Source organism: Salvelinus namaycush, unplaced genomic scaffold, assembly GCF_016432855.1.
Source record: "Salvelinus namaycush isolate Seneca unplaced genomic scaffold, SaNama_1.0 Scaffold2591, whole genome shotgun sequence".
Lineage (NCBI taxonomy): Eukaryota > Metazoa > Chordata > Actinopteri > Salmoniformes > Salmonidae > Salvelinus > Salvelinus namaycush.
The window spans coordinates 1,083-16,151 of record NW_024059443.1 but is presented as its reverse complement, the minus strand read 5'-3'; the positions used below and the strand labels follow the sequence as shown (position 1 = coordinate 16,151).

At 43.0% G+C, this 15,069-nt stretch overlaps 1 protein-coding gene across 1 annotated transcript; it reads left to right on the top strand.

Annotated features, from left to right (window-relative positions):
* Window positions 1-8,120: 8,120 nt before the first annotated feature.
* On the top strand, window positions 8,121-12,972 carry LOC120039167 (phospholysine phosphohistidine inorganic pyrophosphate phosphatase-like). Its single transcript, XM_038984689.1, has 6 exons — window positions 8,121-8,279; window positions 9,640-9,827; window positions 10,883-11,036; window positions 12,088-12,151; window positions 12,470-12,562; window positions 12,811-12,972. Exons 1-6 carry the CDS (start codon window positions 8,149-8,151, stop codon window positions 12,904-12,906), a joined length of 726 nt encoding a protein of 241 aa, XP_038840617.1. The 5' UTR covers window positions 8,121-8,148; the 3' UTR covers window positions 12,907-12,972.
* The last annotated feature ends 2,097 nt before the right edge of the window (window positions 12,973-15,069 follow it).

The window sequence follows — 15,069 nt, the reverse complement described above, 5'->3', positions numbered from 1 at the left end:
AATGGCATTGAGCAAAGCACGGATGACGCGCAACTTCAATGATGCAATATCAACAAATCATTGCGATGATTTTGTTCACATTTTTACGTGTTCATTTGTGCATAAATACCTTCATGCCTACTGCCTATTTGTTTCTTATTTTGTTGTATTTAATAAGCATCTTTAAATAATGTTCTTTAGAAGAGCGAGTGTGATCTCTTTTTTATTTATTTTTATTCATCATAATCAATAGGAAACATGTCAAGGTGCGAAGTTCATGATTTGAATAGCTTAGTCTTCATTTTGCATGTTGAAAAAAATCATATCAAATCCATTAAATGTATGTTTTGGTTATCTTTAAAGATCAATATGATTTTTTGTTACTCCTCAACTGGCTTTCGCTGTTTCAAAGACAGAAGTTGACCAATATCCAGCCCTACTTGTTGACACAGCCTGTGAAGCTGCAATAGTTACCTAACATAGTCGACGTGTGTTTGAACCGCAGCTGGGCCCTGGGACATTCAGGAAAACACAGGGGTATCAGGTTTAGTGGACGGTGACTAATCAGGGGGGTCAATATAAATAGTCCGGGTAGAGAACAGTCTTCACCTCGCTACTGTATATAGCCTGTCTTTTTACTGTTGTTTTATTTCTTTACCTACCTATTGTTCACCGAACACCTTTTTTGCACTATTGGTTAGAGCCTGTAGGTAAGCATTTCACTGTAAGGTCTACACCTGTTGTATTCAGCATTTCACTGTAAGGTCTACTACACCTGTTGTATTCAGCATTTCACTGTAAGGTCTACACCTGTTGTATTCAGCATTTCACTGTAAGGTCTACACCTGTTGTATTCAGCATTTCACTGTAAGGTCTACACCTGTTGTATTCGGCGCACGTGACAAATAAACTTTGATTTGATTCCCCATAAAAAGTGTAGATGTCCCTTGAATAGATTGAATCATACATGTATGCTATTTAATAAAATGTGAAGTGAGGTGTTTAAAGAACATGTGCATACAGTATGTTCTGATCAAATCAATCAAAATGTCTTTATTGATGAGTATAACTAAAAGGTCCGTTTTGATTGTGATTGAAAGGTGGCGTGAAATACTGTGAAATACTGTGGCCTAAATACATACAGTCCTTAGTGAAAATCTAACACACACCCCTTGCACAGTCTTCCCATTCTGCTGCCTTAAAATTAAATCTAAAAAGGGATTACATTAGATTTTGTTTTACGCAAGTCCCGGAAGTTTGCGTATCGCGTTCAGCTAATCAGGTTGCAGCAGTCTGCATGTTTAGCCAGCTGCGTGCATTCCCTTCGAACGGTCAAATGAAACGACTCAATATTACCATCTGCCGGCCTTTGGGCGATATCCAAACTCACCCCTGAGAGTCCCTGAGCCTCCAGCATTCACCCACCACGAGGGAGACACGTCAGGAAGGCAAAAGCTTTATCTAAAATTAGTAGACGGGAGATTATTATGAAAGTGATCCTTTGTTAAAGTTTAGAATGTATGTTATATCTGAATACAAGTTTTGTATTAGTCGTATGTACAGGATACACATGTATATGAACTGTCCAATGAAATGCTTACTTGCATTTCTTGCAGTATCACATCTGAATACAGTCATAAAATGTTCATATTACAATGACATATGAAGCTATATACAGTTCTAATTTATATTATACCATTAAGAGGTCTTGTTTCACCACTTGAGGCATACATCTCTTTGTCAACAAAGCAGACGCACAGTCAATGTGACGCCTTCACTGATTCTGGAGTTCTGGGAGGCACTTCAAATCAAATCAAATGGTATTTGTCACATGCGCCGAATACAACAGGTGTAGACCTTACAGTGAAATGCTGAATACAACAGGTGTAGTAGACCTCACAGTGAAATGCTGAATACAACAGGTGTAGTAGACCTCACAGTGAAATGCTGAATACAACAGGTGTGGTAGACCTTACAGTGAAATGCTGAATACAACAGGTGTGGTAGACCTTACAGTGAAATGCTGAATACAACAGGTGTGGTAGACCTTACAGTGAAATGCTGAATACAACAGGTGTAGTAGACCTCACAGTGAAATGATGAATACAACAGGTGTAGTAGACCTCACAGTGAAATGCTGAATACAACAGGTGTAGTAGACCTCACAGTGAAATGCTGAATACAACAGGTGTAGTAGACCTCACAGTGAAATGCTGAATACAACAGGTGTAGTAGACCTCACAGTGAAATGCTGAATACAACAGGTGTAGTAGACCTTACAGTGAAATGCTGAATACAACAGGTGTAGTAGACCTTACAGTGAAATGCTGAATACAACAGGTGTAGTAGACCTTACAGTGAAATGCTGAATACAACAGGTGTAGTAGACCTCACAGTGAAATGCTGAATACAACAGGTGTGGTAGACCTTACAGTGAAATGCTGAATACAACAGGTGTGGTAGACCTTACAGTGAAATGCTGAATACAACAGGTGTAGTAGACCTCACAGTGAACTGCTGAATACAACAGGTGTAGTAGACCTCACAGTGAAATGCTGAATACAACAGGTGTAGTAGACCTCACAGTGAAATGCTGAATACAACAGGTGTAGTAGACCTCACAGTGAAATGCTGAATACAACAGGTGTAGTAGACCTCACAGTGAAATGCTGAATACAACAGGTGTAGTAGACCTCACAGTGAAATGCTGAATACAACAGGTGTAGTAGACCTTACAGTGAAATGCTGAATACAACAGGTATAGTAGACCTTACAGTGAAATGCTGAATACAACAGGTGTAGTAGACCTTACAGTGAAATGCTGAATACAACAGACGTAGTAGACCTCACAGTGAAATGCTGAATACAACAGGTGTAGTAGACCTCACAGTGAAATGCTGAATACAACAGGTGTAGTAGACCTCACAGTGAAATGCTGAATACAACAGGTGTAGTAGACCTTACAGTGAAATGCTTAATACAACAGGTGTAGTAGACCTCACAGTGAAATGCTGAATACAACAGGTGTAGTAGACCTTACAGTGAAATGCTGAATACAACAGGTGTAGAGCTTACAGTGAAATGCTGAATACAACAGGTGTAGTAGACCTTACAGTGAAATGCTGAATACAACAGGTGTAGTAGACCTTACAGTGAAATGCTGAATACAACAGGTGTAGTAGACCTCACAGTGAAATGCTGAATACAACAGGTGTAGTAGACCTCACAGTGAAATGCTGAATACAACAGGTGTAGTAGACGTCACAGTGAAATGCTGAATACAACAGGTGTAGTAGACCTCACAGTGAAATGCTGAATACAACAGGTGTAGTAGACCTCACAGTGAAATGCTGAATACAACAGGTGTAGTAGACCTTACAGTGAAATGCTGAATACAACAGGTGTAGTAGACCTCACAGTGAAATGCTGAATACAACAGGTGTAGTAGACCTTACAGTGAAATGCTGAATACAACAGGTGTAGTAGACCTCACAGTGAAATGCTGAATACAACAGGTGTAGTAGACCTCACAGTGAAATGCTGAATACAACAGGTGTAGTAGACCTCACAGTGAAATGCTGAATACAACAGGTGTAGTAGACCTCACAGTGAAATGCTGAATACAACAGGTGTAGTAGACCTCACAGTGAAATGCTGAATACAACAGGTGTAGTAGACCTTACAGTGAAATGCTGAATACAACAGGTGTAGTAGACCTTACAGTGAAATGCTGAATACAACAGGTGTAGTAGACCTTACAGTGAAATGCTTAATACAACAGGTGTAGTAGACCTCACAGTGAAATGCTGAATACAACAGGTGTAGTAGACCTCACAGTGAAATGCTGAATACAATAGGTGTAGTAGACCTTACAGTGAAATGCTGAATACAACAGGTGTAGTAGACCTTACAGTGAAATGCTGAATACAACAGGTGTAGTAGACCTTACAGTGAAATGCTGAATACAACAGGTGTAGTAGACCTTACAGTGAAATGCTGAATACAACAGGTGTAGTAGACCTTACCGTGAAATGCTGAATACAACAGGTGTAGTAGACCTCACAGTGAAATGCTGAATACAACAGGTGTAGGTAGACCTTACAGTGAAATGCTGAATACAACAGGTGTAGTAGACCTTACAGTGAAATGCTGAATACAACAGGTGTAGTAGACCTCACAGTGAAATGCTGAATACAACAGGTGTAGTAGACCTTACAGTGAAATGCTGAATACAACAGGTGTAGTAGACCTCACAGTGAAATGCTGAATACAACAGATGTAGTAGACCTCACAGTGAAATGCTGAATACAACAGATGTAGTAGACCTCACAGTGAAATGCTGAATACAACAGGTGTAGTAGACCTCACAGTGAAATGCTGAATACAACAGGTGTAGTAGACCTTACAGGGAAATGCTGAATACAACAGGTGTAGTAGACCTCACAGTGAAATGCTGAATACAACAGGTGTAGAAGACCTCACAGTGAAATGCTGAATACAACAGGTGTAGTAGACCTCACAGTGAAATGCTGAATACAACAGGTGTAGTAGACCTTACCGTGAAATGCTTACTTACAATCCCTTAACCAACAATGCAGGTCAAGAAATAGAGTTAAGAAAATATTTACTAAATAAAATAAAATAAAAAATGTAATAAAAAGTAACACAATAAAATAACAGTAGCAAGGCTATATACAGGGGGTACCGGTACAGAGTCAATGTGGAGGCTATATACAGGGGGTACCGGTACAGAGTCAATGTGGAGGCTATATACAGGGGGTACCGGTACAGAGTCAATGTGGAGGCTACATACAGGGGGTACCGGTACAGAGTCAATGTGGAGGCTATATACAGGGGGTACCGGTACAGAGTCAATGTGGAGGCTATATACAGGGGGTACCGGTACAGAGTCAATGTGGAGGCTATATACAGGGGGTACCGGTACAGAGTCAATGTGGAGGCTATATACAGGGGGTACCGGTACAGAGTCAATGTGGAGGCTATATACAGGGGGTACTGGTACAGAGTCAATGTGGAGGCTATATACAGGGGGTACCGGTACAGAGTCAATGTGGAGGCTATATACAGGGGGTACCGGTACAGAGTCAATGTGGAGGCTATATACAGGGGGTACCGGTACAGAGTCAATGTGGAGGCTATATACAGGGGGTACCGGTACAGAGTCAATGTGGAGGCTATATACAGGGGGTACCGGTACAGAGTCAATGTGGAGGCTATATACAGGGGGTACCGGTACAGAGTCAATGTGGAGGCTATATACAGGGGGTACCGGTACAGAGTCAATGTGGAGGCTATATACAGGGGGTACCGGTACAGAGTCAATGTGGAGGCTATATACAGGGGGTACCGGTACAGAGTCAATGTGGAGGTTATATACAGGGGGTACCGGTACAGAGTCAATGTGGAGGCTATATACAGGGGGTACCGGTACAGAGTCAATGTGGAGGCTATATACAGGGGGTACCGGTACAGAGTCAATGTGGAGGCTATATACAGGGGGTACCGGTACAGAGTCAATGTGGAGGCTATATACAGGGGGTACCGGTACAGAGTCAATGTGGAGGCTATATACAGGGGGTACCGGTACAGAGTCAATGTGGAGGTTATATACAGGGGGTACCGGTACAGAGTCAATGTGGAGGCTATATACAGGGGGTACCGGTACAGAGTCAATGTGGAGGCTATATACAGGGGGTACCGGTACAGAGTCAATGTGGAGGCTATATACAGGGTGTACCGGTACAGAGTCAATGTGGAGGCTATATACAGGGGGTACCGGTACAGAGTCAATGTGGAGGCTATATACAGGGGGTACCGGTACAGAGTCAATGTGGAGGCTATATACAGGGGGTACCGGTACAGAGTCAATGTGGAGGCTATATACAGGGGGTACCGGTACAGAGTCAACGTGGAGACTATATACAGGGGGTACCGGTACAGAGTCAATGTGGAGGCTATATACAGGGGGTACCGGTACAGAGTCAATGTGGAGGCTATATACAGGGGGTACCGGTACAGAGTCAATGTGGAGACTATATACAGGGGGTACCGGTACAGAGTCAATGTGGAGGCTATATACAGGGGGTACCGGTACAGAGTCAATGTGGAGGCTATATACAGGGGGTACCGGTACAGAGTCAATGTGGAGGCTATATACAGGGGGTACCGGTACAGAGTCAATATGCAGGGGTACAGGTTAGTTGAGGTAATTTGTACATGTAGGTGGGGGTAAAGTGACTGTGTCACTATCGTTGTTAGAAGTGGACCAAGGCGCAGCGTGCGTAGAGTTCAACATGTTTTAATAAATGAAACTCACCAAAAACAATACAGAACAAACGAAACCTGACGTAAATGCAGTGTTCACAGGCAGCTACACAAAAACAAGATCCCACAAACAACAGGTGGGAAAAGGCTGCCTAAATATGATCCCCAATCAGAGACAACGATAGACAGCTGCCTCTGATTGGTTGATGTAATAGTCAATGTAGGGGTCAATGTAATAGTCGATGTAGGGGTCAATGTAATAGTCAATGTAGGGGTCAATGTAATAGGCAATGTAGGGGTCAATGTAATAGTCAATGTAGGGGTCAATGTAATAGTCAATGTAGGGGTCGATGTAATAGGCAATGTAGGGGTCAATGTAATAGCCAATGTAGGGGTCAATGTAGGGGTCAATGTAGGGGTCGATGTAATAGTCAATGTAGGGGTCAATGTAATAGTCAATGTAATAGTCCGGTGGCCATTTGATTAATTGTTCAGCAGTCTTATGGCGTGGGGGGTAGAAGCTGTTAAGGAGCCTTTTGGACCTAGACTTGGCGCTCCGGTACCGCTTGACGTGCGGTAGCAGAGAAAACAGCCTATAACTTGGGTGACTGGAGTCTCTGACAATTTTATGGGCTTTCCTCTGACACCGCCTGGTATATAGGTTCTGGATGGCAGGAAGCTTGGCCCCAGTGATGTAGTGGGGCGTACCCACTACCCTCTGTAGCGCCTTACGGTCAGATGCCGAGCAGTTGCCATACCAGGCGGTGATGCAACCGGTCAGGATGCTCTCAATGGTGCAGCTGTAGAACTTTTTGAGGATCTGGGGACCCATGCCAAATCTTTTCAGTCTCCTGAGGGGGAAAAGGTTTTGTCGTGCCCTCTTCACGACTGTCTTGGTGTGTTTGGACCATGATAGTTCGTTGGTGATGTGGACACCAAGGAACTTGAAACTCTCGACCCGCTCCACTACTGCCCCCGTTGATGTTAATGGGGGCCTGTTTGGCCCGCCTTTTCCTGTAGTCCACGATCAGCTGCTTTGTCTTGCTCACGTTGAGGGAGAGGTTGTTGATTAGGGCAACAAGTGAGTTGTGCTTCAGTAAGGTTGAATTGTTAGCGTTCATAGCAATAGTTATTAACTGTACTGCAGAAATGGAGCGTAAATCACAGAGAATAGATGTTGTGGTGGCAGCTGCAGAGAAGTATTTGGGTAAACAAGATTTGACTTCAGAAGAGTTCCAGGGTTTGTTGAGTGGTGGTGTCCTGTCCTCCCAGGCCGTTGGCATGGTGCAGGAACAGATATGATCTAACTAGTGGAATGGGGTAGTGGGGTTTTAATGAGTGGTGGTGATGGTGTCCTGTCCTCCCAGGCCGTTGGCATGGTGATGGTGTCCTGTCCTCCCAGGCCGTTGGCATGGTGCAGGAACAGATATGATCTAACTAGTGGAATGGGGTAGTGGGGTTTTAATAAGTGGTGGTGATGGTGTCCTGTCCTCCCAGGCCGTTGGCATGGTGCAGGAACAGATAGGATCTAAGTAGTGGAATGGGGTAGTGGGGTTTTAATGAGTGGTGCTGATGGTGTCCTGTCCTCCCAGGCCGTTGGCATGGTGATGGTGTCCTGTCCTCCCAGGCCGTTGGCATGGTGCAGGAACAGATAGGATCTAAGTAGTGGAATGGGGTAGTGGGTCTTAATGAGTGGTGGTGATGGTGTCCTGGGCGCTATTTCAATTTCTTAGAGGAGCAGGAATAATATAGAGAATTGAATGTAGGTAGGCTGTGACTGGCCTCACACTCCAGTACAGTAGGTGGCGGTGTATGCACCTAAAAGTTGGATGCGATCCAGAAGTAGAAGAAGAATCAGCTCTTTCACTGTGTCACGTTTTCGTCATGGCAGCTACCAGCTGGGAAGACTCCGTCAAAAGTCTGAAAGGTGTGATTTTAGACATGTGCGGCGTGTTATATGATGCTGGAGAAGACGGCGGCACTCCAATTCCAGGCTCCGTAGAAGCGGTTAAAAGGTGAGGAGGTTAGGTAGGCTACTAGGCAGACGTCGGGCTATGCCCCGTATAGCTTTCAGAGCACGGACACTGTTTCGGGACAGTGGGTCCAGGTAAAAACATATTAGCTAGACTCCTTCAGATAGAAATGTTGCATGTATTTGACTAGAACATGCCTGAACGGGGCAAATCTATTGCCGATCGTCAGCCAGCAGTGAAGCGGCCGTGTGGTTGTTCTGGTTTGAGATTGAGCTCATCAGTTCCTAGCCAACTCTTGAGTTTTCACTCTTTTTCTGCATGGCCGACACCAGTTGGAAAGCTTGCATTCAAAGCTTGCATTTAGACTTGTGGCGTTTTACATGACTGTCTCCGTAGGTAGAAGCAGTGAGAAAAGTGAGGTTTTATACATCAGCAACGATGGGCTACAACGATTTAGCCTTTTAGATGAATTCATATTGAAATGTAGCAGCAGAACACACATGACATACTGCAGAAACAGGAAACTCTATTACACCTCTACAACAGCTATATGACGCTCCTATTACATGTGTCGAGTTAGGTTCTGAATGGTGTTTAACTATGGAATGGGTTAGTCTCAGGTGAGTCTGGTTTCGGGTCAGTCTGCTGTGTAACCTAAACGTCAAATATTCAAAACTGATAAGGGGGTGTGGTGGCAAGATTGCTCCAGAGCTGTCACTCACTGAAGCTCTGAATACATTATTTATACAATCGAATAAAATTAAAGTAGATAAATGCAATGTGTAAACGTGCAGATCAGTTGAATGTCCTTCAACACATGCAGAGATTCATTGTAGCCTAATGATTGGATTTGTTTCTATTTCTCTTCTGGGGTTTTGTTTTTTTGGTTCAGAATAAAGTAGAGAATGTGGTTTTACTGTATCTGTTCTGCAGTCTACCAAGGTTATAATGTCAACCCCTATTAGAACAGTAAACTCACCTGGACTTACTACCAGCAGGTGCATGGAGGTTGTAGTTCTTCCGTATTAAATAATATCCTTGATTAATACGGAAGAACTACAACCCAATGGTAATCAAACCTCATCCCCTGGATAACTTTGCATAGCGCATATAAGGACGTGTTTGATGAGTGAGATTAATGAGGTTATCAAAATGTCTTGATTAAATCCCATAACCCCCCCCCAAAAATGAATTTACACTCAACTTGTCTTTTCATACTGACTGTGTTGATGACTACTTTGAGGAACATTTCCTGACTATGACTTGAGATATGTGGTTGTCTCACCTCGCTAATTTAGGATGAATCCACTTACTGTAAGTCGCTCTGAATAAGAACATTTTGCCAAATGACTAAAACGTTCAATGTAAAAAATGGATTACGTCAAAAGCTTTCTCCATACAGGCTAAAGGCCTTGGACCTGCAGCTGCGTTTCTGTACCAACGAGACCCAGGCCACACGGGAGGTGTTTGTAGCCAAGCTGCAGAGGATGGGCTTTGATATCTCTGTGTCTGAGGTGTTCTCCCCAGCCCCGGCTGCCGTGGCTGTGCTGAAGGAGAGGGGGCTACGACCCCACCTGCTGGTCTACGATGGTATTGATTAATCATGTTCAGGATTTTTTTTTTGTGTAACCTTTTATTTATTTAACTAGGCAGTTTAAGAACAAATTCTTATTTACAATGACGGGCCTACACCGGCCAAACCCAGACGACGCTGGGCCAATTGTGCGTCGCCCTATGGGACTCCCAATCACGGCCGGTTGTGATACAGCCTGGAATTGAATCAATAATGCCTCAAGCACTGAGATGCAGTGCCTTAGACCGCTGTGCCACTCAGGGAGCCCGCAAATTATGTTCATTGTACATTAAGAGAATCTTTCCACAGCTCACAAGTTTTACACACTCTAAGTCATCTGTCATTTGTTCTTCCTGATTCTGCCTCCCTGTGTGACTAAAGCTATCCAGAGTGTCTTCAACGTCCCCTCCTGGTATGAGGAACCCCTCATTCCGGAACAGGAGTAAACTGGTACACGTAGTCATGGCAGATCTAGTCGGGCAGTAAACAGCCACAACTCCCAAGAACTTTACACACAGAACCTCACAAGGAAAGCAGCCTGGGTCTTCAATGACCACAGCCACTAAGTGCAAGCATCCTTCAATATTTTTTAAAATCTTTATTTAACTAGGCAAATTCTTTTCAATGACGGCCTAGGAACAGTGGCTGCCTGTTCAGGAGCAGAACGACAGATTTGTACCTTGTCAGCTCGGGGATTCGAAATTGCAACCTTTCGGTTACTAGTCCAACGCTCCAACCACTAGGCTACCCTGCCGCCCCATATGCTGCCGTCTGGTCGGAGACTAGGGTTGAATTGCGGGAACCCACTTACCCGGATTTACCGCCCAAAACCACTCCCTTTTCCCGGGATAAATCACTGAGAGATCCTAAATAAGTTGCTAAACTGACATGGAAATGATCAATGTCTGTGTTTTTATGTCTGTTCTCCTTTTAATGTAATCCAGAGCACCCAAGATCATTTTCCATTCTGTGTTACTTAAATGGACAATAAAGTTTAAAACAATATATTTTTTTAATTGTCTATTTCTATGCAAAGTGATCATGTATACTGTGTTTGTTTGGTTCATTGCAGGTGTTGTCCCTGAGTTTGACAGTGTTGAGAAGGCCAACCCAAACTGTGTTGTCATAGGAGACGCAGCGGAGAAGTTCTCCTACCAGAACCTCAACGATGCCTTCAGAGTTCTCATAGGGCTGGAGAAACCAGTACTGTTCTCTCTGGGCAGAGGGTAGGTACACACACACTCACACACACACACACACACACACACACACACACACACACATATATATATACACTTTATTCTTTTTATTTATTTTATTTTACCTTTATTTAACTAGGCAAGTCAGTTAAGAACAAATTCTTATTTTCAATGACGGCCTAGGAACAGTGGGTTAACTGCCTTGTTCAGGGGCAGAACAACAGATTGTCAGCTCGGGGATTCAATCTTGCAACCTTTTGGTTACTAGTCCAACGCTCTAACCACTAGGCTACCTGCCGCCCAGCTAATAATAATGGATAATAATGCTATTATCGTGTAGTAACAACCCAGTAATAAAGGCCTGATTTATTCTGAAATATATTCCTACAGCTGTACTTTAACCCTGAGGTCCACTGTGTTATCTTTATAGGAAGTTACCTGCAGCTGTACTTTAACCCTGAGGTCCACTGTGTTATCTTTATAGGAAGTTACCTGCAGCTCTGCTTTAACCCTGAGGTCAACTGTGTTATCTTTATAGGAAGTTACCTGCAGCTGTACTTTAACCCTGAGGTCAACTGTGTTATCTTTATAGGAAGTTACCTGCAGCTCTGCTTTAACCCTGAGGTCCACTGTGTTATCTTTATAGGAAGTTACCTGCAGCTCTATTTTAACCTTGAGGTCCACTGTATTATCTTTATAGGAAGTTACCTGCATCTCTGCTTTAACCCTGAGGTCCACTGTGTTATCTTTATAGGAAGTTACCTACAGCTGTACTTTAACCCTGAGGTCCACTGTGTTATCTTTATAGGAAGTTACCTGCAGCTCTGCTTTAACCCTGAGGTCAACTGTGTTATCTTTATAGGAAGTTACCTGCAGCTCTGCTTTAACCCTGAGGTCCACTGTGTTATCTTTATAGGAAGTTACCTACAGCTGTACTTTAACCCTGAGGTCCACTGTGTTATCTTTATAGGAAGTTACCTGCAGCTCTGCTTTAACCCTGAGGTCAACTGTGTTATCTTTATAGGAAGTTACCTACAGCTGTACTTTAACCCTGAGGTCCACTGTGTTATCTTTATAGGAAGTACTACAAAGAGGATGATGGCCTGAAACTGGATGTTGGGGTTTACATGAAGGCATTGGAGGTGGGTGGTATTACGCTACACACTCAGAGTAGGTCAGTTTTAAATATATATATATTTTATTTTTGCATTTTACAATTATGAACATTCAAAACAAAAATGAAAATATATTAGACAACAATATGACAGTGACAGTAACAGACGAGCGTATAAAATAATAATAATTACATATACAAAAATACAATAATAAATAATAATAATAAACTCACCTACTCTTTTTTTAAATATTTTTTTTAAGTCAAAGCACGTTGATACGTTCCCAGACCTTTGTGGGAACTTGTGATCATCTCTGTCAACTGTCTTTGTGTTTCTCTCCATCAGTATGCCTGTGATGTAGAAGCTGAGGTCATTGGGAAGCCAGACCCCATGTTCTTTCAGAAAGTTCTAGATGACATGGGGATTCAGTCACACCAGGTAGGGTTTTCTTTTAAAAGTCCAGCTCATACATTAATTTATTGAGGATTCGGAGCCATCTTCCTGCTCTCTTTCTCTCTGTCTCTGTCTCTCTTTCTCTCTCTCTGTCTCTGTCTCTCTCTGTCTCTCTCTGTCTCTCTTTCTCTCTCTCTGTCTCTGTCTCTGTCTCTGTCTCTGTCTCTCTCTCTCTCTTTCTCTCTGTCTTTGTCTCGCTCTGTCTCTCTCTTCTTTCTCTCTCTGTCTGTCAGACTCTGATGATTGGCGACGATCTGGTGAATGATGTGGGCGGGGCGCAACACTGTGGAATGAAGGGTGTCCAAGTGAGGACAGGAAAATACAGGTAGGTGTTTGTTTATGTATGTTGACGTCCGTATGTTTGGCTTCACATCGTTGATATTAATGCAGGCAGAAACCAACAGTTCCATCAACGACCACAAGAGGGCGGTCTAACACAACATCCAAGTCTAAGTCAATCCAAAAAGGTCAAGGGGATACTGTGGTAGCTTAACTTGTTTTGGGCGTTTGTAAGGCTGTTGCGGAGACTGTATTGCTGCCACACCGGCAGTCCTGAGTCATAACCACAGTCAAAATCATGGTAAATCTCTTCTAATGCATCATGCAGCCCACATATGGTTTGATTTCCAGGGTACAGAAGAGTTTTAGACCCACATATGGTTTGATGTCCAGGGTACAGTAGAGTATTAGACCCACATATGGTTTGATGTCCAGGGTACAGTAGAGTATTAGACCCACATATGGTTTGATGTCCAGGGTACAGTAGAGTATTAGACCCACATATGGTTTGATGTCCAGGGTACAGTAGAGTATTAGACCCACATATGGTTTGATGTCCAGGGTACAGTAGAGTATTAGACCCACATATGGTTTGATGTCCAGGGTACAGTAGAGTATTAGACCCACATATGGTTTGATGTCCAGGGTACAGTAGAGTATTAGTCTAAAGAGTCCCCATGGAGAGAACTTTTTGGTCCAAGTCTTACTCCGTGTCTGTGAAACTGATCATTATAGTTTTGTTTATTTCAATAAGAATATGCTGAAAATGTCTTTATGTTATCCAAATGTTAAATGCAGCTCTGCCACAAACCCATCCATACTCTTCTCCATTTAGGATGATTGATGAGTCTGTAGTCTGACTAGATTACTGCTACCTCTCTGTATGAGTCTGTAATCTGACTAGATTACTGTTACCTCTCTGTATGAGTCTGTAGTCTGACTAGATTACTGCTACCTCTCTGTATGAGTCTGTAGTCTGACTAGATTACTGCTACCTCTCTGTATGAGTCTGTAATCTGACTAGATTACTGCTACCTCTCTGTATGAGTCTGTAATCTGACTAGATTACTGCTACCTCTCTGTATGAGTCTGTAATGTGACTAGATTACTGCTACCTCCCTGTATGAGTCTGTAGTCTGACTAGATTACTGCTACCTCTCTGTATGAGTCTGTAGTCTGACTAGATTACTGCTACCTCTCTGTATGAGTCTGTAGTCTGACTAGATTACTGCTACCTCTCTGTATTAGTCTGTAGTCTGACTAGATTACTGCTACCTCTCTATATGAGTCTGTAGTTTGACTAGATTACTGCAACCTCTCTGTATGAGTCTGTAGTCTGACTAGATCACTGCTACCTCTCTGTATGAGTCTGTAGTCTGACTAGATTACTGCTACCTCTCTGTATGAGTCTGTAGCCTGACTAGATTACTGCTACCTCTCTGTATGAGTCTGTAATCTGACTAGATTACTGTTACCTCTCTGTATGAGTCTGTAGTCTGACTAGATTACTGCTACCTCTCTGTATGAGTCTGTAGTCTGACTAGATTACTGCTACCTCTCTGTATGAGTCTGTAGTCTGACTAGATTACTGCTACCTCTCTGTATGAGTCTGTAGTCTGACTAGATTACTGCAACCTCTCTGTATGAGTCTGTAATCTGACTAGATTACTGCAACCTCTCTGTATGAGTCTGTAATCTGACTAGATTACTGCTACCTCTCTGTATGAGTCTGTAGTCTGACTAGATTACTGCTACCTCTCTGTATGAGTCTGTAGTCTGACTAGATTACTGCTACCTTTCTGTATGAGTCTGTAGTCTGACTAGATTACTGCTACCCTCTCTGTATGAGTCTGTAGTCTGACTAGATTACTGCTACCTCTCTGTATGAGTCTGTAGTCTGACTAGATTACTGCTACCTCTCTGTATGAGTCTGTAGTCTGACTAGATTACTGCAACCTCTCTGTATGAGTCTGTAATCTGACTAGATTACTGCAACCTCTCTGTATGAGTCTGTAATCTGACTAGATTACTGCTACCTCTCTGTATGAGTCTGTAGTCTGACTAGATTACTGCTACCTCTCTGTATGAGTCTGTAGTCTGACTAGATTACTGCTACCTTTCTGTATGAGTCTGTAGTCTGACTAGATTACTGCTACCTCTCTGTATGAGTCTGTAGTCTGACTAGATTACTGCTACCTCTCTGTATGAGTCTG